This window comes from Littorina saxatilis, linkage group LG6 (assembly GCF_037325665.1).
Source record: "Littorina saxatilis isolate snail1 linkage group LG6, US_GU_Lsax_2.0, whole genome shotgun sequence".
NCBI lineage: Eukaryota > Metazoa > Mollusca > Gastropoda > Littorinimorpha > Littorinidae > Littorina > Littorina saxatilis.
Genome location: NC_090250.1, coordinates 12,589,796 through 12,606,201, shown reverse-complemented (window position 1 = coordinate 12,606,201; position 16,406 = coordinate 12,589,796). Strand labels below are relative to the sequence as shown.

At 40.6% G+C, this 16,406-nt stretch overlaps 1 protein-coding gene across 1 annotated transcript in view; it reads right to left on the bottom strand.

The window, feature by feature from the left end:
- Positions 1 to 944: 944 nt before the first annotated feature.
- Positions 945 to 16,406, bottom strand: part of LOC138968536 (inhibitor of growth protein 1-like) — a 31,768-nt gene continuing 16,306 nt past the window's right edge. Inside the window, exons 2-4 of the mRNA XM_070341113.1 lie at positions 8,403 to 8,615; positions 6,460 to 6,608; positions 945 to 6,120 (exon numbers count right to left, since the gene is read on the bottom strand). Of these exons, the coding sequence (XP_070197214.1) occupies positions 5,836 to 6,120; positions 6,460 to 6,608; positions 8,403 to 8,615 (647 nt within the window). The 3' untranslated portion in view covers positions 945 to 5,835. The remainder of the gene's footprint in view (positions 6,121 to 6,459; positions 6,609 to 8,402; positions 8,616 to 16,406) is intronic.

The following is a 16,406-nucleotide window of genomic DNA, read 5'->3' as shown; positions in this document are numbered from 1 at the left end:
TCTGTTTTTAATATGAAACTATACCACAGTAAGAACAAAAGAACTGGAACTAAAAAGAAGGAATCCAAATGAAAGGAAATTTTGCAATCACAAAAAGTGAAGTAGCGACCGGTAGGCTTGTGTTGGCAGGAAAAAGAATAGAGTGTTCGTAGTGCAATGAAGAGTTATCTAGCATTGTTAGTGCAATGGATAGAGCCATGTACTGCACACTACAAGGCCAGAGAGGACAACCCCCGACAAAAAACTTTGGGGAACTGTGGAAAACCTGCGCCGAACCTGCGAGTTCATACGATCAGCAGGCCTAAGATTATAAGGGACACAACGGTCAAACGCTGAAGAAGAAGCACACAACAAGTCTGAACAACTGTCACGTTGGAAAAAAGGCTTGTTGGCCATTCCCCCTTACCTTTTGTTCAACAGTTTGCAACTATATAATGACATGTTGTGAGTTCTCTGCTGCATATTATTCATGTCCCAAGCTAATTATGACATACACAACTTGTCAACAACCAAACTAGAAAATTGACCCTGTGCAGTAAACCAAAGATTGAACTGTCAGTAATACATGTATGTATGAAATTTAAAGCACATACATTGTTTCTTTCTTTATTTGGTGTTTAACGTCGTTTTCAACCGTTCAAGGTTATATCGGGACGGGGAAAGGGGGGCAGATGGGATAGAGCCACTTGTTAATTGTTTCTTGTTCACAAAAGCACTAATCAACACATACATTGTATTTCACACACCCCGCCACATCAAACACACACAAGCACACATACCAAAACTGATTAAAAAAAAAAGTTTTGTTGGTTTGAAAAGAAAGCTCTTGCTGACAGTCTTTTTAGCTTCCGACAACAGATCAGCTCTCCAATTCACTATCACTTGATAACATTTGTGTGGCTGCCCCATATCAGCTAAACTGTGTCAGCAATGAGTCTCAAACAAACTTTCTCTGAACATTTATTTACACATACTTCTTCACCATGAAAACTTAGAGCTGCAATGTACATAAGATTAAGAAACTTCATTGGTTACATAAAGTACATTACATGTTTTATATGTTCCATATAGTTATGTACAATACACTAACATGCAAACATGAATGAAGACAGAAATAAGAATGTTTGTCTCTCATAAGTACGAGGGCTGTTCTGGAAGTCCTTAGAATCTTATATTAGCGCACAGCTCCCCGTTAATTTGACCACGCCATTTTCTCGAAGGATCCTTCCTGAGCTGCGACACACTTTTAACAATACCTTTCAAACATGTTGGCGAAAGTGTTTTGCCGATACCCTCAATGACCCTCGTTTACTCTCGGACAGCAGCATCAGGGCTATAGTAACGGTTTCCTCGGAGCCTTTCTTTTAATGTGAAAACAGAAAAACGACGAAAGGGGCCAATTCAGGAAAATATAGTGAACGGAACATCAGACAGACATCCTAATCTGTTAGAAATTCGATTGATTTGAAAGCTGTGTAAAACGGGACATTGCAATGGAGTAGCATCAACCCTCAAGTACCCGTGTTTGGCGCCAAGCTGTAAACACTCCGGGCCGGCAATGATGCATGTACTGCTATAAGGTAACTGTACGCTGCTCCCCTTTTAGAATTGTGGCGATGTGTCCTTATTTTAAAAAATATGGGACCACCTTCTTCTTGTCAGTGTTTGATATCACCAATAGTTGATAGGGGTGGAGCCGTTTAGGAACATCAAAACGGCTGATCGATGCGTTACCCGGGGTTAGAATGATAGACCCAAGTCCCCATCGCCTGTGACAACCTTAACAAAATCCTTACACTCTCTATACTGACAATTGGAGAATATTTGTATGCACATTTCGAGACATACCCCCTGTTGTACACCAGAAAGAGCACGGGCACCCACTGTCTGCAACGCTTGTGCCAGATCGCATCGATGGGTGCCGATTCAATTATCTATGTGTCCTTTACCCCCGTGTGTGTGATTCATGCATCATCTCTCTTCAACTTTTCAACGGCAGCAACGTTTGTTGCAGTAACAGCATTCAACTGTCGGTATGGGCGGGTGTCACCTTTGAAGACGTGTCTACCCGATGTAAATTCATTGTACCAGTTGTAAGTACTCGTTTTGGAAGAATCGTTCTTCCCAAAAAATTCTCACAATATGCAGTAGGTGTGAGAAACATAACAATCCTCTCTAAGATGTTCAAACATCATTGTTGTAAACTCCCGTTTTTTTCGCTCCATGACAGGCAAGTAAACGTGGACGGGTGGTGTTCTTTAAGTGCTGTTTTCTTTGCAGAGGAAACTTTTAGATACATAAAAATTTGTGTCATCGCCGATAAAAGATTGCCGTATGCATACGTCATTGTAAATATCATGAGGCATTGCCAGGAGCTTGGAGTCTAAGGACTTCCAGAACACCCTACGTATATGATGACAGACCACTGCGAACTCTTCAAATGTTAATGCCCTCATATTTTGTAATAATGAATTGATTTTGAAAACCAATGTTACCATGCCACACTAAGCTAGGAGCAACTTAGGTAATCGAAACAATGCAACATATAATTCATGGTTCTTTTGCATGGCACAGGGCGAATCAATTAGATTCCTAGATATAACCCATCATTCTTTTTATTGCAATATTATGTCAGTTGTATTTATTTGAACTTTTTTGCAAAATTGTACCAGTCTTAGATCTCGGATTACTTTGTAAGTTTTGACATTTGACATGTTCAATACATGTATCACACTTGTGACCCGTGCTGCTGACATACAGCATGATAGTGATACCCCCACCTTACGTGTTACTTTACTCTTCTATATAAGTAAAATCATAGATACGGTACCTCCTGGTGCCAGAAATCACACAGAAAAGCTTTATTTGGGAGGTAGTAACACAAACAACATCCATGTTAAGTCATACAAGGATTCCCACCAGATTTCCTTCACTGTGATAACTCATTTACTTAGGGACTGCTATGTTTTCTACATATTTCATATACCAGCACCAAACCGGATGTTGTAAATTAAATGTTACATTCAAAATTATATTTTGCTGTTACTGTAGCATTCAACAGTTCTAGTATTTTACATGACAAAATTTCACAGAGCTCACAAACAATTGTTTTAAAGAGTATTATAGCATACCTGTCATGTGAACTTACAAAAAACAAAAACAGTTCAAGCACCCCATCCCCATATTCTTAAAAAAACACCTGCATACACTTTATTTCAAGCCAGCAACCTTTATGACTCATTATCGTTAAAAGCTAAGAAAAGAAAGGCATTTTTAACAGTCACTGAGGCATTAACAGTCGTTCACAGCATCTAACAAACAGAGATATAAATATTCGCACTGAATAAATAAAGAGAGAAGGAATTGTGGAGATTTGTTATATTCCCTGCGCATGTGTATCTTACCCTTGGGAACTTCAGTACCTCACGCTCTATGTTGCACACAATGCAGGTAAAGGATTATTTGGTCTACAGCAGTCCTACTGTTCCTTGTGTGAGCGGCCATTTATAGACAGATTAGCTTGTCACTATGTGTTTTTCAACGATAATTGCACCCTTTTAAGCGCCCACCTGCAAAACGCGTACACCCATTTTCGGAACAAACTGTAGTTCATACCTTCGATGGGCAGACAGACATTCATGGAACTTAAAGGCATCGAATCGATTACAAACATGGTTTGCTGCTACAGCAATCCCTGCAATTGGTCAATGCATTTTGGAACTGGAGTGCCAACATCACACTACGGTCACACTTGAAATTACATGTAATGCTATTTGATTACACTTTCCAAACTGATAAGAAAGGAATGGGAGCATAGGGGCAGTTATCAAATTAACTTACTTCGAACAGTGAGATCGATAGAACATACAGTACATAAATACGCACGGAGCAACTCAGAAACAGACGATTCGATTCTGATCCCCAAGCTCAAGAACTCGCGTGTAATACTCAAAGTCAAAAATTCTCTTTTTACCCCTAACAACAATGATCCGGGTAAGCTCAGTCGGTAGAGTGCCTGACAGCCAATTCGTAACTTTTTTTAAAAATTGTTCAACTTTTTCTTTATTTTCTGAACTCTTACTACTTGTGTTTTTTTCCTTTTTACATGTAGTCAAATTTGTACTAAATGTTTCAACATAGACTGGAAATGGGAACAAGGGTGGTTGTGTCTGTGTGTGCATGTGGAGCCATTCTGAGAAAACTGCTGGACAAATCTTCATAAAAACTTAAATACAAATTCCTCCCGACGATATCCCGACCATTTTTTTTCAATAAATATCTTTGATGACTTCATATTCAGCTTTTTATTTTGGTCAAGCAATCTTTGACAAAGCCCGGACTATGGGATTGCATTTCAGCTTGGAAGCTATGACTCGTACGAGTCATTAAAAATCTCAAAATTCCAATTAAAATTAAGAATTCCAGTAATCGATAAAAAAAAAGAGTTTATCTTATTCTTTAACATTTCCTGAATCCAAAAATATATAGATATGCCATCTTTACACTGAAAATGAACTCACAATTAAAGAAAATAGGTAAATTAGGCACTATGTTCACATGCTTTGCAGAGAGGAGATTGTCCCGTCTTAGTCTTCGGGTTTAGCTTAGATTTTTGTGTGTGTTGATCTTTTAGTTTCAGGCCGACTAAGATTGACTAAATGTTTTTTATATCATTTCACATAAATTGTTATTCATTCGAAAGGTTTTGAGTGGTATATTGAAGATCGAATTAATCAAAAGGTTGCATAATTATAGAGTTCTTCCAGTGAACGATTTCCCAGAATTACGGACCCATTCTATTTTTTTTAGTAACATCAGCTTTTGGGAGAAGCCCAATTGGCGATTGTATTACTGAGCGTCAACTACAGGTAATGGTCGTTAACCAGTTCTGATTAATGAACTTTTGACATCACAAAATGACTAAACAATAATAAATCATGTTTTTGGTTTAAGGTAAAACCAGCAACTTTTGGCCTTTCTATCAGAGAGAACTGCCGCAACGACACACATTCTACGCACCTAAGGTCCCCAATACATAAAAGGAGGAAGCCTTTGTCGGGAAATGGTAACGAATTGAGGTAAAAATAATAAAGGGAACTTCTATTTGTTGTTCATTACTTGTTCAGCCTTATTTCAAAGTTTGATAACTTGTTGTGGTGGCTAGCATAGTCTCAGTCAGTGTGAATGTGTGTGATTCAGGGGGGGATCCCTCTGTTGCCCGGCCACCTGCAATATACAGACAGATTTCTGATGGCCCAAGAGTGTCTGTATATGAGAGGGACTGCTGTACAATACATGGGTCAAGTCTTAAAAGCTGCCATGGACCTAAAGATACATACCTTTTGTACGCATTTCTCCTAAAACAGTAAAAGGATTACACATTATCTACCTTTATACTGAAACTGGGGATTATTCTAAAAGCGAAAAAAAACTACTATGGCCTCAAAACCCCAGAATTATTGGGATAACATGCTGTCCACATCAAAATGCTGACACAATTTTTAAAGGGAAAAACTAAGGGTGAGAGTTCTTGCCTACTAAAAACTACTTTGCATAAATACTTTACACAATTCTGAGCGAGTGAATGAGACAGTTTCAGGATGGACCTACAAACAAGCCATTAGAAAAATGTACTTCAGCCCCAACCCCCAGGAAAAGTTCGTTAACAATGCAGATTGTCGGCAAAGGGATGATCATGTGGTGATGCACAGGTAATGAATGACATAATCTTTAAAATTGTTGCACCTTTTGGAGAATTGCATCTAGGCAACTTGAGAAGAGAATAACATCTGCATACAGATGAATTGTGTCCGTCATGAACCTCCCCTCCTCTGATCACTTGTCAGTCCTCCTGACATTGGGTCTGTCGCCTCGGCAATGAGGACAGTACCATTTTCCTTTGGGCTTGTGAGTAAGTCCCACACAGTTGAAGTGAAACCATTCAATTTTGCAATCAAAGTTGTCACAGCCAATCATTTCGCCGTAGGACACCTGGTTGCACAGACAATAAGTGGGCTCGTTAGGATCGATGGCAAAGTCCAGGGGAGATCCTTCACGGTCTTTCTTCACCACCTTGCGCTTCTTCTTCTTCTTGGCCCCAGATCCTTTGTCTTTATCCTCCTGCAGACATAAAAACCAACTTTAACTTTAGTTTTGGAAGGCAGTCTGAATGAACCAGAGAATGCGAGGCTAAATCCAAAGCAGTGGTGAAGAATAGGATTATATACATGTACAGTCACACCATTTGATACCAGTGCAACAAGCAAGCTATGAACTGTTTATAACAATTTTAACAAAAAACAAAATATGATCAAAATTCACACAACAAAAAGAAAACAAACACTTCATCACTCCGAATTGATTTCCTGCCTTCAAGTGATATCTAAATTCATGCATAATGCAGACCCTTCATTCAGTTCGTCCCACTGAAGCTAAGAGAAAAAGGAAATGCCAACAAACCCTAGCTTCTTCCTGTGGAGTTTCTGAAGCCTTTGAGCGGCGCTGGCGTTTGGTTGCAGCCTTCTCCACATGGGGCTCTGCCACGTGCTTGGTTTCTTTACGCGGTGGGGGTGGCTCCTCCTTCTCCTGCTCCTTCTTTGAACCAGGTTCTGGACAATCATACAATCAATCAATAAGTCATGAACTTAAACACCCCTCCACCACCCAACTGATATCTCTAAAGTGTTTAAAACAGACTTAAGGTACAATCTGCATCTGTGACACTGACAACTTGAAATCTGGTGACACTGATGCACCAATGCATACAGTTTTGAAATTGCTGAGTTTGTAACACACATAATGAGTTCTCCTTTCCAGGGGAATTTCCACTACATTTACCTTGCTGGTGAGGGTGGAGGGAGGAAAGTGAGGGCAGGGAGAGGAGGGACTAACCCACATTTTTGTTACCACAGTCCCCAGCCTCAATATCTGGGGGATAGACGATTTGATTGTCTACAGTGCATGAGAAACATGACCACTCCTCCTCTTCTGTCAGTTTTCATCTTCATGCTTGTTGTTGTTGTTGTTTTCTTTGTCTTTCTAGTAATCGTTCTATTTTTCCCTCATCCTCCGACAATCATCATCATCATCTCGTCGTCTTTTTTTTTTCTTCAATCACATCCTGGAACACACACATACTCGAACACACACACACACTGTGTTCAAAACTTGTTGAAGAAAATTTGTTCCAAAGTGGAACATTGTACACTGGAATCAATAGGCTCAGTCTTGAACGTGTGCAAGGTGAAAAATATAGTTGGCGGGCATTTATGCCCAGTAGTATGGTAAATCACAAACTCTTACTAACGATTTGCCTTCCGTGTGACTGGGAATCACAAGTCAACTGCTGCTAAACCAATTGAATTAAATCATGTTAGCAGCATAAATGCATTTAAATACAAGAAGCTACCAAAAGCAAAAGCTGCCACGTGTGTGCACCCAACATTTTAAGGGGAGACCCCACACGGGACAATGATATTCCATTATATTTTTTTTATCTGGTATTGATTTTTGCAGCAAAGAGGGTAAGAGATCTTACCCTCTTTGGTTGCAGCAGTATAGCAACGATCACAAATCTGAGAAAATCCATGTCTTAAAAAGGGGGAATCTTAAAATGGAGATTAATTTACGAAGGGTATGAACAGAAAATCTGAAAACATAAGGTCTTAAAAGGGAGGGAGTCTTAAATTGTCTGTGTGTGTGTGTGTGTGGGGGGGGGGTGTCTTAAAAAGGGTGTTTCACTTGTAGCAGTGTGGCGATTTCATGTACTGTTGTCCCTCTCTTTTACTCCCTGTCTATTATCTTCCCCTGACCCAAGTTGTGTCTCCCGCTAGGATTATTGTGTGTTGTAGCTAATTGTAGGTGTGTATGGAGGCTGGTTTCTTATTGGTTGATTGTTTGAACGGGTGCGCGCGTGAGTCAGAATAATAGCGTGGGCTAGAAGAGTACCCGGTGTGATTTCGAAATGTGAAGACGTGTCAGTGTGCGTATCTTGGATTGTGATGTTTTAGTTGTAGTTGAACGATGTTTGTGTTTCTGTAATAATCAATGCAAGTAGTGTAATTTGGGTCATTATAACTGTATTTTGGCGAAGGAGTGATTCGAGGATTGTTTAGAGAGACTTTATGTGTGTGTTCAGTTGAACAAACGTTTTAGAGCTGGGTTTATATCAGCGAAGTGACTTTCGACCGGGATCGTAATTCAAGTTCCGACGAGTTGTGTGCGGCTGTATATTGAGGAAGGAACTACACTGCTTTCTGGTGTACGTTAATTAAAAGTCACGTTATCGCAACCTCTGTCTTGGCGTCTCATTTATGCTTCCTGGCCTATTTTCCCCCTTCCACTCCACCCTATCACACACTGTATATTCAATCACCAGGATCAGGCAGAAACAATGATCATACCCAGATTTTCCCTGTACTGATCCAGCAAGCGTGATCTGTTCTCAATGTGCTCTGAAATGGTGGCCAGGAGATGCAGCTTCTCGTCGCCAGCATCTTGACACATGGCCAGGGCCCTCTGAGTGATAAAGTAGCTCTTCTTCCATGCCGTGCTTCCCTCTGGGTAGGAACCATCCAGTAATGCCTCACTGTTCTGCTCGATCTCCTGAAGCAGTTCTAAAAAAACACACAGAGTCAAATGACAAATTTATACTATAGACATTCACAATCTCGAAACAGAGAGTCAAATGACAAATTTATAGCCATTCACAATGTTCAGAAATAACTCAAGTTAGGATTTTCAAGCACTACTGCACGCAACCTCAAGCCAAACCCACTAGACCAGTCAAAACCCTTTGTCTGCTATCACTATGGGACAGAGATCATTGCAGCAATGAACTTATGAAGCGCGAAGTCCAATGCGTATATTTTTGGGAAAAAAGGGTATCAGCATAACGTAACTCAGGCACCAACACTACCCAAAAGTACCATTAACTGCCCCATGACTCTGAGGTATAGTTTGCTGCGACGGTTGGTCGAAGCCAGTCAATAGCGTGTTTATGAAATAAATATATTGACTCGCTTGCCGTTTCAAGCGTTTCGGGCGTAACTCTGCCACTGCACTTGAGAATCCGGTAATGTTGAATTTTAGCGATGTAAATTTACAGCTCACAATCCAGTGGCATTTTGGACTTATTTTGATACAAGTTTCTGTAATGAGACCAAAGAACATTTATTGTGAAATTAATTAACGGATTGTGCTCCAAACTTAAGCATAATGAATTATTTTGGTAATTTGATCAGAAAAAGTGACGAGATAATGCATACGTAATATTGACAGTTACTTCCCCTCCTTCGAAATTGTCTTCTTGCTGATGTTTTCCTGCTTTAACCCATGTAAATGAAAGAGTAATGTTGAACTGTAGCGTTGTAAATTCATAGCTCACAATCCCGTGACATTTTTAGCTTATTTTTGATACAAGTCCCTTCACACAAAAGAATATTTATTGTTAAATTAACGGAGTGGCTCAGGAACCGGCAGTCACCAGTATCTCACAAAATAGACCTTCCTATTTTTCACATATTTGTTATGTTGCCTTTTTAGCTCAGTCGGTAGCGAAACACGTTAGAGAACATGAGGTCGCAAGTTCGATCCTTGCCATTGCTGGCGTCTGTTTTTCCTTTTCTTTTTATTCCTGAAAAAAATCTTTTTAACTTATTCCCCCCCCCCCCCCCCCCCTTTAACTTTCTTTACTTTTACTTTGCTCTATTCTTTATTCCAAAGCATTTCGGTGATCGAACTGAGATTGCGACAACAATACAGCTTACGAGTCAATATCACCTGGCAGACCCGACAGGGCGTGGACCTCGCTACCCCGCCGGGCCGTAGCCAACAGAAGCAGAAGCAGGTTGTGGAGACTAGCCTTCCTCAAAGGCTCAAATTCTGAGGAACGTAAGAATTCTAAAACCAGAAACAGATCCCACTTAGGAGTAGGCAATCTGGACCTGGCCTGCTTAAGAGCAGCACCTTTAATCACTGCTGCGATCACTCCCCCGACATTAATAGATCGTCCGATCTGCTTGAGTGTCGCGGAAATCGCTGAGCGCCGGACCCTCAAAGGGGAAACGGAAGCGCCCTGAGGAAACAGAAAAGAGAGGTGGTTGGCGACCTGCATAGAGCGAGGCGCAACCAAACTCACCCCCCTAGCAGAACACCAGGTGGCCCAGGACCTCCAGTGTGAGGCGTACCCCAAGATGGAGGCAAGAGACCGGAGGGAAGCCTGCAGGAGAGGCAAAGTGGAGCGAATCTGAGCTTGGAGCTTGTCCACCCGCCTCTGGGAGGGTTGGACCGTCCAAGAAACCGTGTCGAAAGACATCCCCAGGTAGGTGAACGTCTGAGACGGAATCAACTCCGACTTTGATCGAGAAACCCAACAAGTGGGCCTCTCGAAGAACCGACTGGGTATGCTGCGAGCAGCCTATCTGGGATTGGTTCAGGATGAGCCAATCGTCCAGATACACCCGCAGTCGAATACCCTGCGACCTCACCGGTGCGCAAAACTGTCTCACCACCATGGTAAAAATCCACGGAGCGAGAGACAGCCCGAAAGGAAGCGCGCGGAACTGGTAGACCTGATCGCCCCACCGGAAACGAAGCCATTTCCGGTCGGAAGGATGCATAAGGCTGTGGAAATATGCATCCGTCAGGTCTATGGAGGTCGCCCAATCTCCTGGGCGGAGAGAGTCCCTGACCGTGGCAGGCGTCTCCATCTTCAACTTGATCTCTCTCAAACAGTGTTGAGATGGGATAAGTCCAAGACAGGGCGCCACGCCCCTGAAGCTTTGGGAACGGCAAAGAGACGCCCGTAAAATCCCAGGGAGCTTTGGTTCAGGACCCTCTCTACCGCACCCTTCTGCACCAGGGAGACAATTTCCGCCTGAAGGATGGATCTTGCTTCCTGTGAGAAGGGGGAGAGAAAGGGGGAATGTACGTTCTGGCTCACCGATTCCGACAGACCCTAAATATTAACGCAAAATAGGCTTCTGGACTAAACTTTTACTAAAATGAAACATGCGACAAAATCAGAAAAATACTGCATAAATCCATACAAAAAAAATACAGTAAAGTAAGGTTGTTTTGAACCAATGCCGGGTCTGTCGGAATCAGTAACCCAGAACGTACATTCCCCCTTTCTCTCTGTGCAACGCTAAATTTAGTTTCCATTGAAATATTAACTAGTTGCAGCCAGCGTGCGTATTGATCCAATCTGCCCGTCGGTCGGCTAGCCATAACTACCGTATTGATCTGGTAAAAACAAACAGCAAGCTTGTCTTCTATACTGATTCCTCCAATGGCAAGACAAGATTAAATCATGTGATAGCAACAGTTACGTCACGTCCGCCCACCACTTGGTATTGATTGTAACATAGCCTGGTGATTTTGCCATTTCATTCCGGACTCGCCTGCCGTGCAGTTGTGCTTTCTGTGAGAGAAGTGTTTTTACTGTCACTATATTTGCTAAATATTTATGTCTCAAGATAGCATTTCTGAAGAATTAGAGAGAGAAATTCTTGAATCACAAGTTGCTCATCAAAATCTATTAGATTTTTCAACACAGTCATCAACTTTAATTTTACATTCACCAACTATGGATATACCGGAATCATTGAATGAATGGAATTCTGAGCAGTTTTTAACTATTGAAGAGCACCTCAGTTACCTCAACAATTTTGTTGAAGTATTATCGCAAATGAAAAATGAAGGGCCATCTCCGAGTGGAAAACTACCTAAATTTCCTTCACGCCCAAAACGGAAACTTTCAGATTTGTATGGAGGAAAACCAAAGAAAACCAAAACAACAATGACGTTCAATGAACTCCACGAATATTTAAAGTCAAAAATTGTTGATGTAAGCATGACAGTTAGGAAGGAAGTGTTCTTTTTTAATCCGGAAGATATCACATCATCAGCAAGTGCCATTGAAAAGTTAGTTGAGGGATATAGACACATACAAAGACAGGAGGCAACTTCAATGGGCTTCAATTTGCAATATGGAATGGTTCTAGAAATCGCATTTAAGTTTTATGAAGCAGAACAAGGCATTCATAATGAGACCTGGGATGGCTGGTTGGAAAGAAACGTTAAAATTTCTTCTACGTATGCACGGAGATTGAGGGAGATTGCCCGTTTACTATTTCCATACAGAGCCAAATTCAGCACAGTTGGGATGTCTTTTTATGAAGTCTTCAACATGAGAAAAGAACTCAAAACCATGTTTGAAAAGAATGAGGATATCAGGCTTTATTGGGCTGAGAAAGTGACGTCAATGGTTCCAAATATACATCAACAGCAATCACAAGAGTAGGCTGCAATCAGGTCACGCAACTGGCAGTTGCGCCAAAATAGGTCAACACCCTGCTTCGCGATTGGGCTGAGAAAGTGACGTCAATGGTTCCAAATATACATCAACAGCAATCACAAGAGTAGGAAAAAAGAGTTAGAGCTAACACTGCAATCAGGTCACGCAACTGCCAGTTGCGCCAAAATAGGTCAACACCCTGCTTCGCTTCGCTTCGCTTCGCTTCAAAGGCTGCCTTCGGGCGGCCGCCGAGTGTTAACTTATTCAATTGACTTGTTTATTTGATTCAAGCTTTTGATAAGTGTACTTGGTGGCTGCTTTGAAACTCAACAAAGCCTTCTCCCCTTTCACAAACACTTCCCCAACGCAAGCAACTTCCTCTCCCCCGCTGCAGTCAAAACAAAGCTGTCATAGCGGGTTTTCCCGATTGACAAAAATTCTTATTACACACTCAGACTATTTGGAGTCGCGTTTGTTCTCCAGTGGCCAATTGCATAAGAATATTCTGGTGATGAATAAACGCGCTTTGTGTCATTAGCATCTAAAGATTTCTTGTTTACAATAGTTGTGTTGATCTGATGAAGCGCGGAACTGATCTTAGGGTTGTCATGGTGAAACACTCGCTTCTGAAACAGTGCTTCCTTGTAGTTATCATGCGATATGCTCGACTTTACAACCTGTTTGCTTACACCCTTTGCTTTTTTAACCACCCCTTTCTCACTTGCAACACTGTACATCTTTGCACGCAATCCAACATACTCCTTAATTATCTTCCCATTCATTTCATCTTTCATCTTTCCAATAACCTTCTTGTTAACATTTGAGTGCAATGGTGATTCTTTAGGGTAGTCGCAAGTGTCATAAAAAGAATCTTTTCCTTTTACTGCAGGACTTTCAGCTTCTAGATCTTTGTAAATGTCATCCGCTGGAATGTCAAGTAAGAATGAATCTGTGTCTGTGTAAAGTACTCTCGATTTGGGATATCTTGGTTTCAAATAATCATACAAAAACTCAAGCATCAACAGTTTTGACAACTCTAGCACAGTAAAGCCTATGAATACTGGTTTGTCAAGCTTGACTACAAGTTTTTTCATTAAGATACCATACAGCTGTTCATGAAAGTATTTAAAGTCTTGATACTGTGGTTTGGATGTCAGCTTGATGGCCTCATTTTCTCTTGTAACAAGTCTAACATCTTTTCTCTTGTGTGGGTTTTCCATTGTCTTACCAAAGCAACTGTTGTTCATCAGTTTAAAAAAGTCTTTCTCTGATGCATCAGCGGCTTTGGTTCTCAGTTCTGTGTTTTTCATGATGTAAGGTTTCATAAACTGTTCTTGATCAAATAAAATTATACGATGAACAGCCTTCAAAATTAATCCATGTCTAATGTAAAACTGTAACAGTCTGTAGTGACACACATACTTCTTTTTGTGAAACAGATTGGGCACCAGCTTTGGAGGTTCTCTTGGGTTTACTTTTAACCTCTCAGCCGCTAAAGGATAATCATTATGTAGATCATGAAGTGATAGTGGATAGTCTAAGTCAACTTCTAGTATCCATCCCTTTCGACTGTCTGGGCCTGCTTTTAATATTGTCAGCACAACACATTGTGAAAATGGTCCTGAATAGATCTTAAAGTTCCGAAGTGGAAGCGTCTGACACATTGCCCAACCATACAAATTGTTTGCATCTAGATACATGATGTAATTAGAAGGTTTCATAGGATCAAAGTCGTCCAAGTATTTGTTGTTGGCTTTGCAGTAATTGTGTGAAGCCATACTGATTCCTCCACGTAGTCCATTTTCAATCATCTGAAGTGTAGGTAGATCTGATAGCAAGTCAATCTTTACTCCTGTAAATCTAAGAAATGCATCCCAGCTCATGCCTGGTGCAGATATGTAATGTGAAGGATCTAGATTGTAGTGCTTCATACATGTTCTTCTGTAATTCTCAAATATATCTGCAAGTAAACAAACATCAGCCAACAAATATTGATCATGATAATCACCCATTGTATTACATCCTAATTTATTCCATGCAGTCTTAGCGTGTTCATAGTCTTCGTCACTTATACCTTTACCCTTCAGCCGTGAGAAGTAAGCATCCTTTGGTGGTAACTCATCTTCATCAAACCTCTCCCACGAATCCATGTATTCATATGGATAGACTCCCTTTCTAACTAAGTCACTGTCAAAGTACTTACATGTGATTGGGAAAGCAGTTAGTGATGAAGATAAAGACTCAAGTGTTCCCATCAGATGTTGAGCAGAATCGTAGAAGTATAAACTATTCAGAGTAAAGGCCATGTACTTTTCTGAAGACTGCGCAATGCATCTTGCTTTGTATTCATCAGTTACTGCCTGCATGATCAGATGTGAATCATAACCGCGCAAGTTATGGAAGAAGATTGGAAGCTTCCAAGTCTTAGGATCAAACTTTAATTGTAGATTACATTTGCTGTGTGCTGCTCCTCGGAACTGCCCACTTACATGATCATGATCTCTTACTATTGGATTGTCTGTGTTTGGTGTTAGACTTTGTTCGCATATCCAACACTGTGTGGTAGAGTTAAACTGTTCTTGGTCTTCAGGTTTCATAACAATGTCTGAAAGATTCAGTTGTTTGGAGCAGTCATTTCGCACTTGGTTCATTTGCTGTAAGAAGTTCTTTGCTGCATTAGGTCCTCTGTACAATTGCGGTTTAGAATGTTTACCATCTGAACTAACAACAATAAATGCATATGAACAGACTTGATGATTACTTAGAGTTACTGTTTTAGGTAGGTCTTTTGGTAAAGGTCCTTCATATGGCACAATGATAGATTCAAAGTCAGCATAAACAACATAAGGACTTTTCTGTAGTTTGCATACATTCTTAAAATACACTTTGCTGTCTGGCGGTGGTGTTGTTAACTTCACGACCGCATCATCAACGCTCTTACAATGTTGCTTGTGTATAAGTGCTGCATGAATTGATGGAATACGCAAGAGACATCGCCTACAAAAGTCTTGTTTACTATTGTGATTGCTTGTGCTCGCCATCAGTCTACTCATTGTACGAATCAAAGTGTAATGATATTTTACACCATCAGTCATTAGTAACATGTCAACATGGTTAGTATCACAATCACCAATCGTTGGTGAGTTCTTTGATATTCTCACTGGTTTCAGTTCATCTTCCTCATCCCACGTGTAAACATTTACGGTGATGGGTTTGTTTTGCTGTTCAAATTTGTCAATGCTTGTAATGCCGACAGGAAATTCAATACCAGTAAAGTTTAGTTTATTTCTGTATGCATGATAGTTAGACACTCTTTCTGCATTTTTCTTTACACTGTACAGTCTTGCCAGAACACACCACATAAAACATTTGTCATCATCATTCTTTATGTTCAGCACAGCACGTTTTTTGACAAGAGCAGGAGGTAAAGGTATGTAACTTCTACCTCTGATGGGGGCAAATTTACTTAGCTTCAATTCTATTTTTAGAATTTCACCTTCTGACCATCCGGATCCTTTCATCTTTGCATCCTCTGCAGCTTGCTCAAACCGTTTCATCATTTCATCTGCCCAGTTTCCATTCAATTCTGCCATAGAATTAAGTGCTAGTTGTCTGGTTGAAACATGAACTTCTAGCACCTCATCACTGACTGTTTTGTATTTTATTAAACTGACTATCTGCACTTTTACTGGAGGTTCAATCAACAAATTGTTTGGAATTTGTTCAATGGCGTCTTGCACACTGGACTGCACATTTTGAGGATCCGTTACTTGTAATTCAACGGTGTCAAATACTGTCGATAAAGATTCTAATACAGAGTCTTCCATCGCTGTGAGTTTGATTTTATAACTCAAAATAAAAATATAAATTAAAAAAATGAAGTTGCTTAGAATTCTTTCTCAGAGCTTCCATTTTTGTTAACACTATAAAATCTGAAATAAAAAATCATTTAACATTTGTACCACGTGGAACTAATTGTAATTCCTCTTTTACAAAGGCTCTTTGCGGTGCTGGTTCTCTCAAGTAATATATAGGTGGATTTGTCTCTACTACTCTCTTGATTTCATGAATGTCAATACTCCAGATTGGATCCGTTGCACGCTTCCTG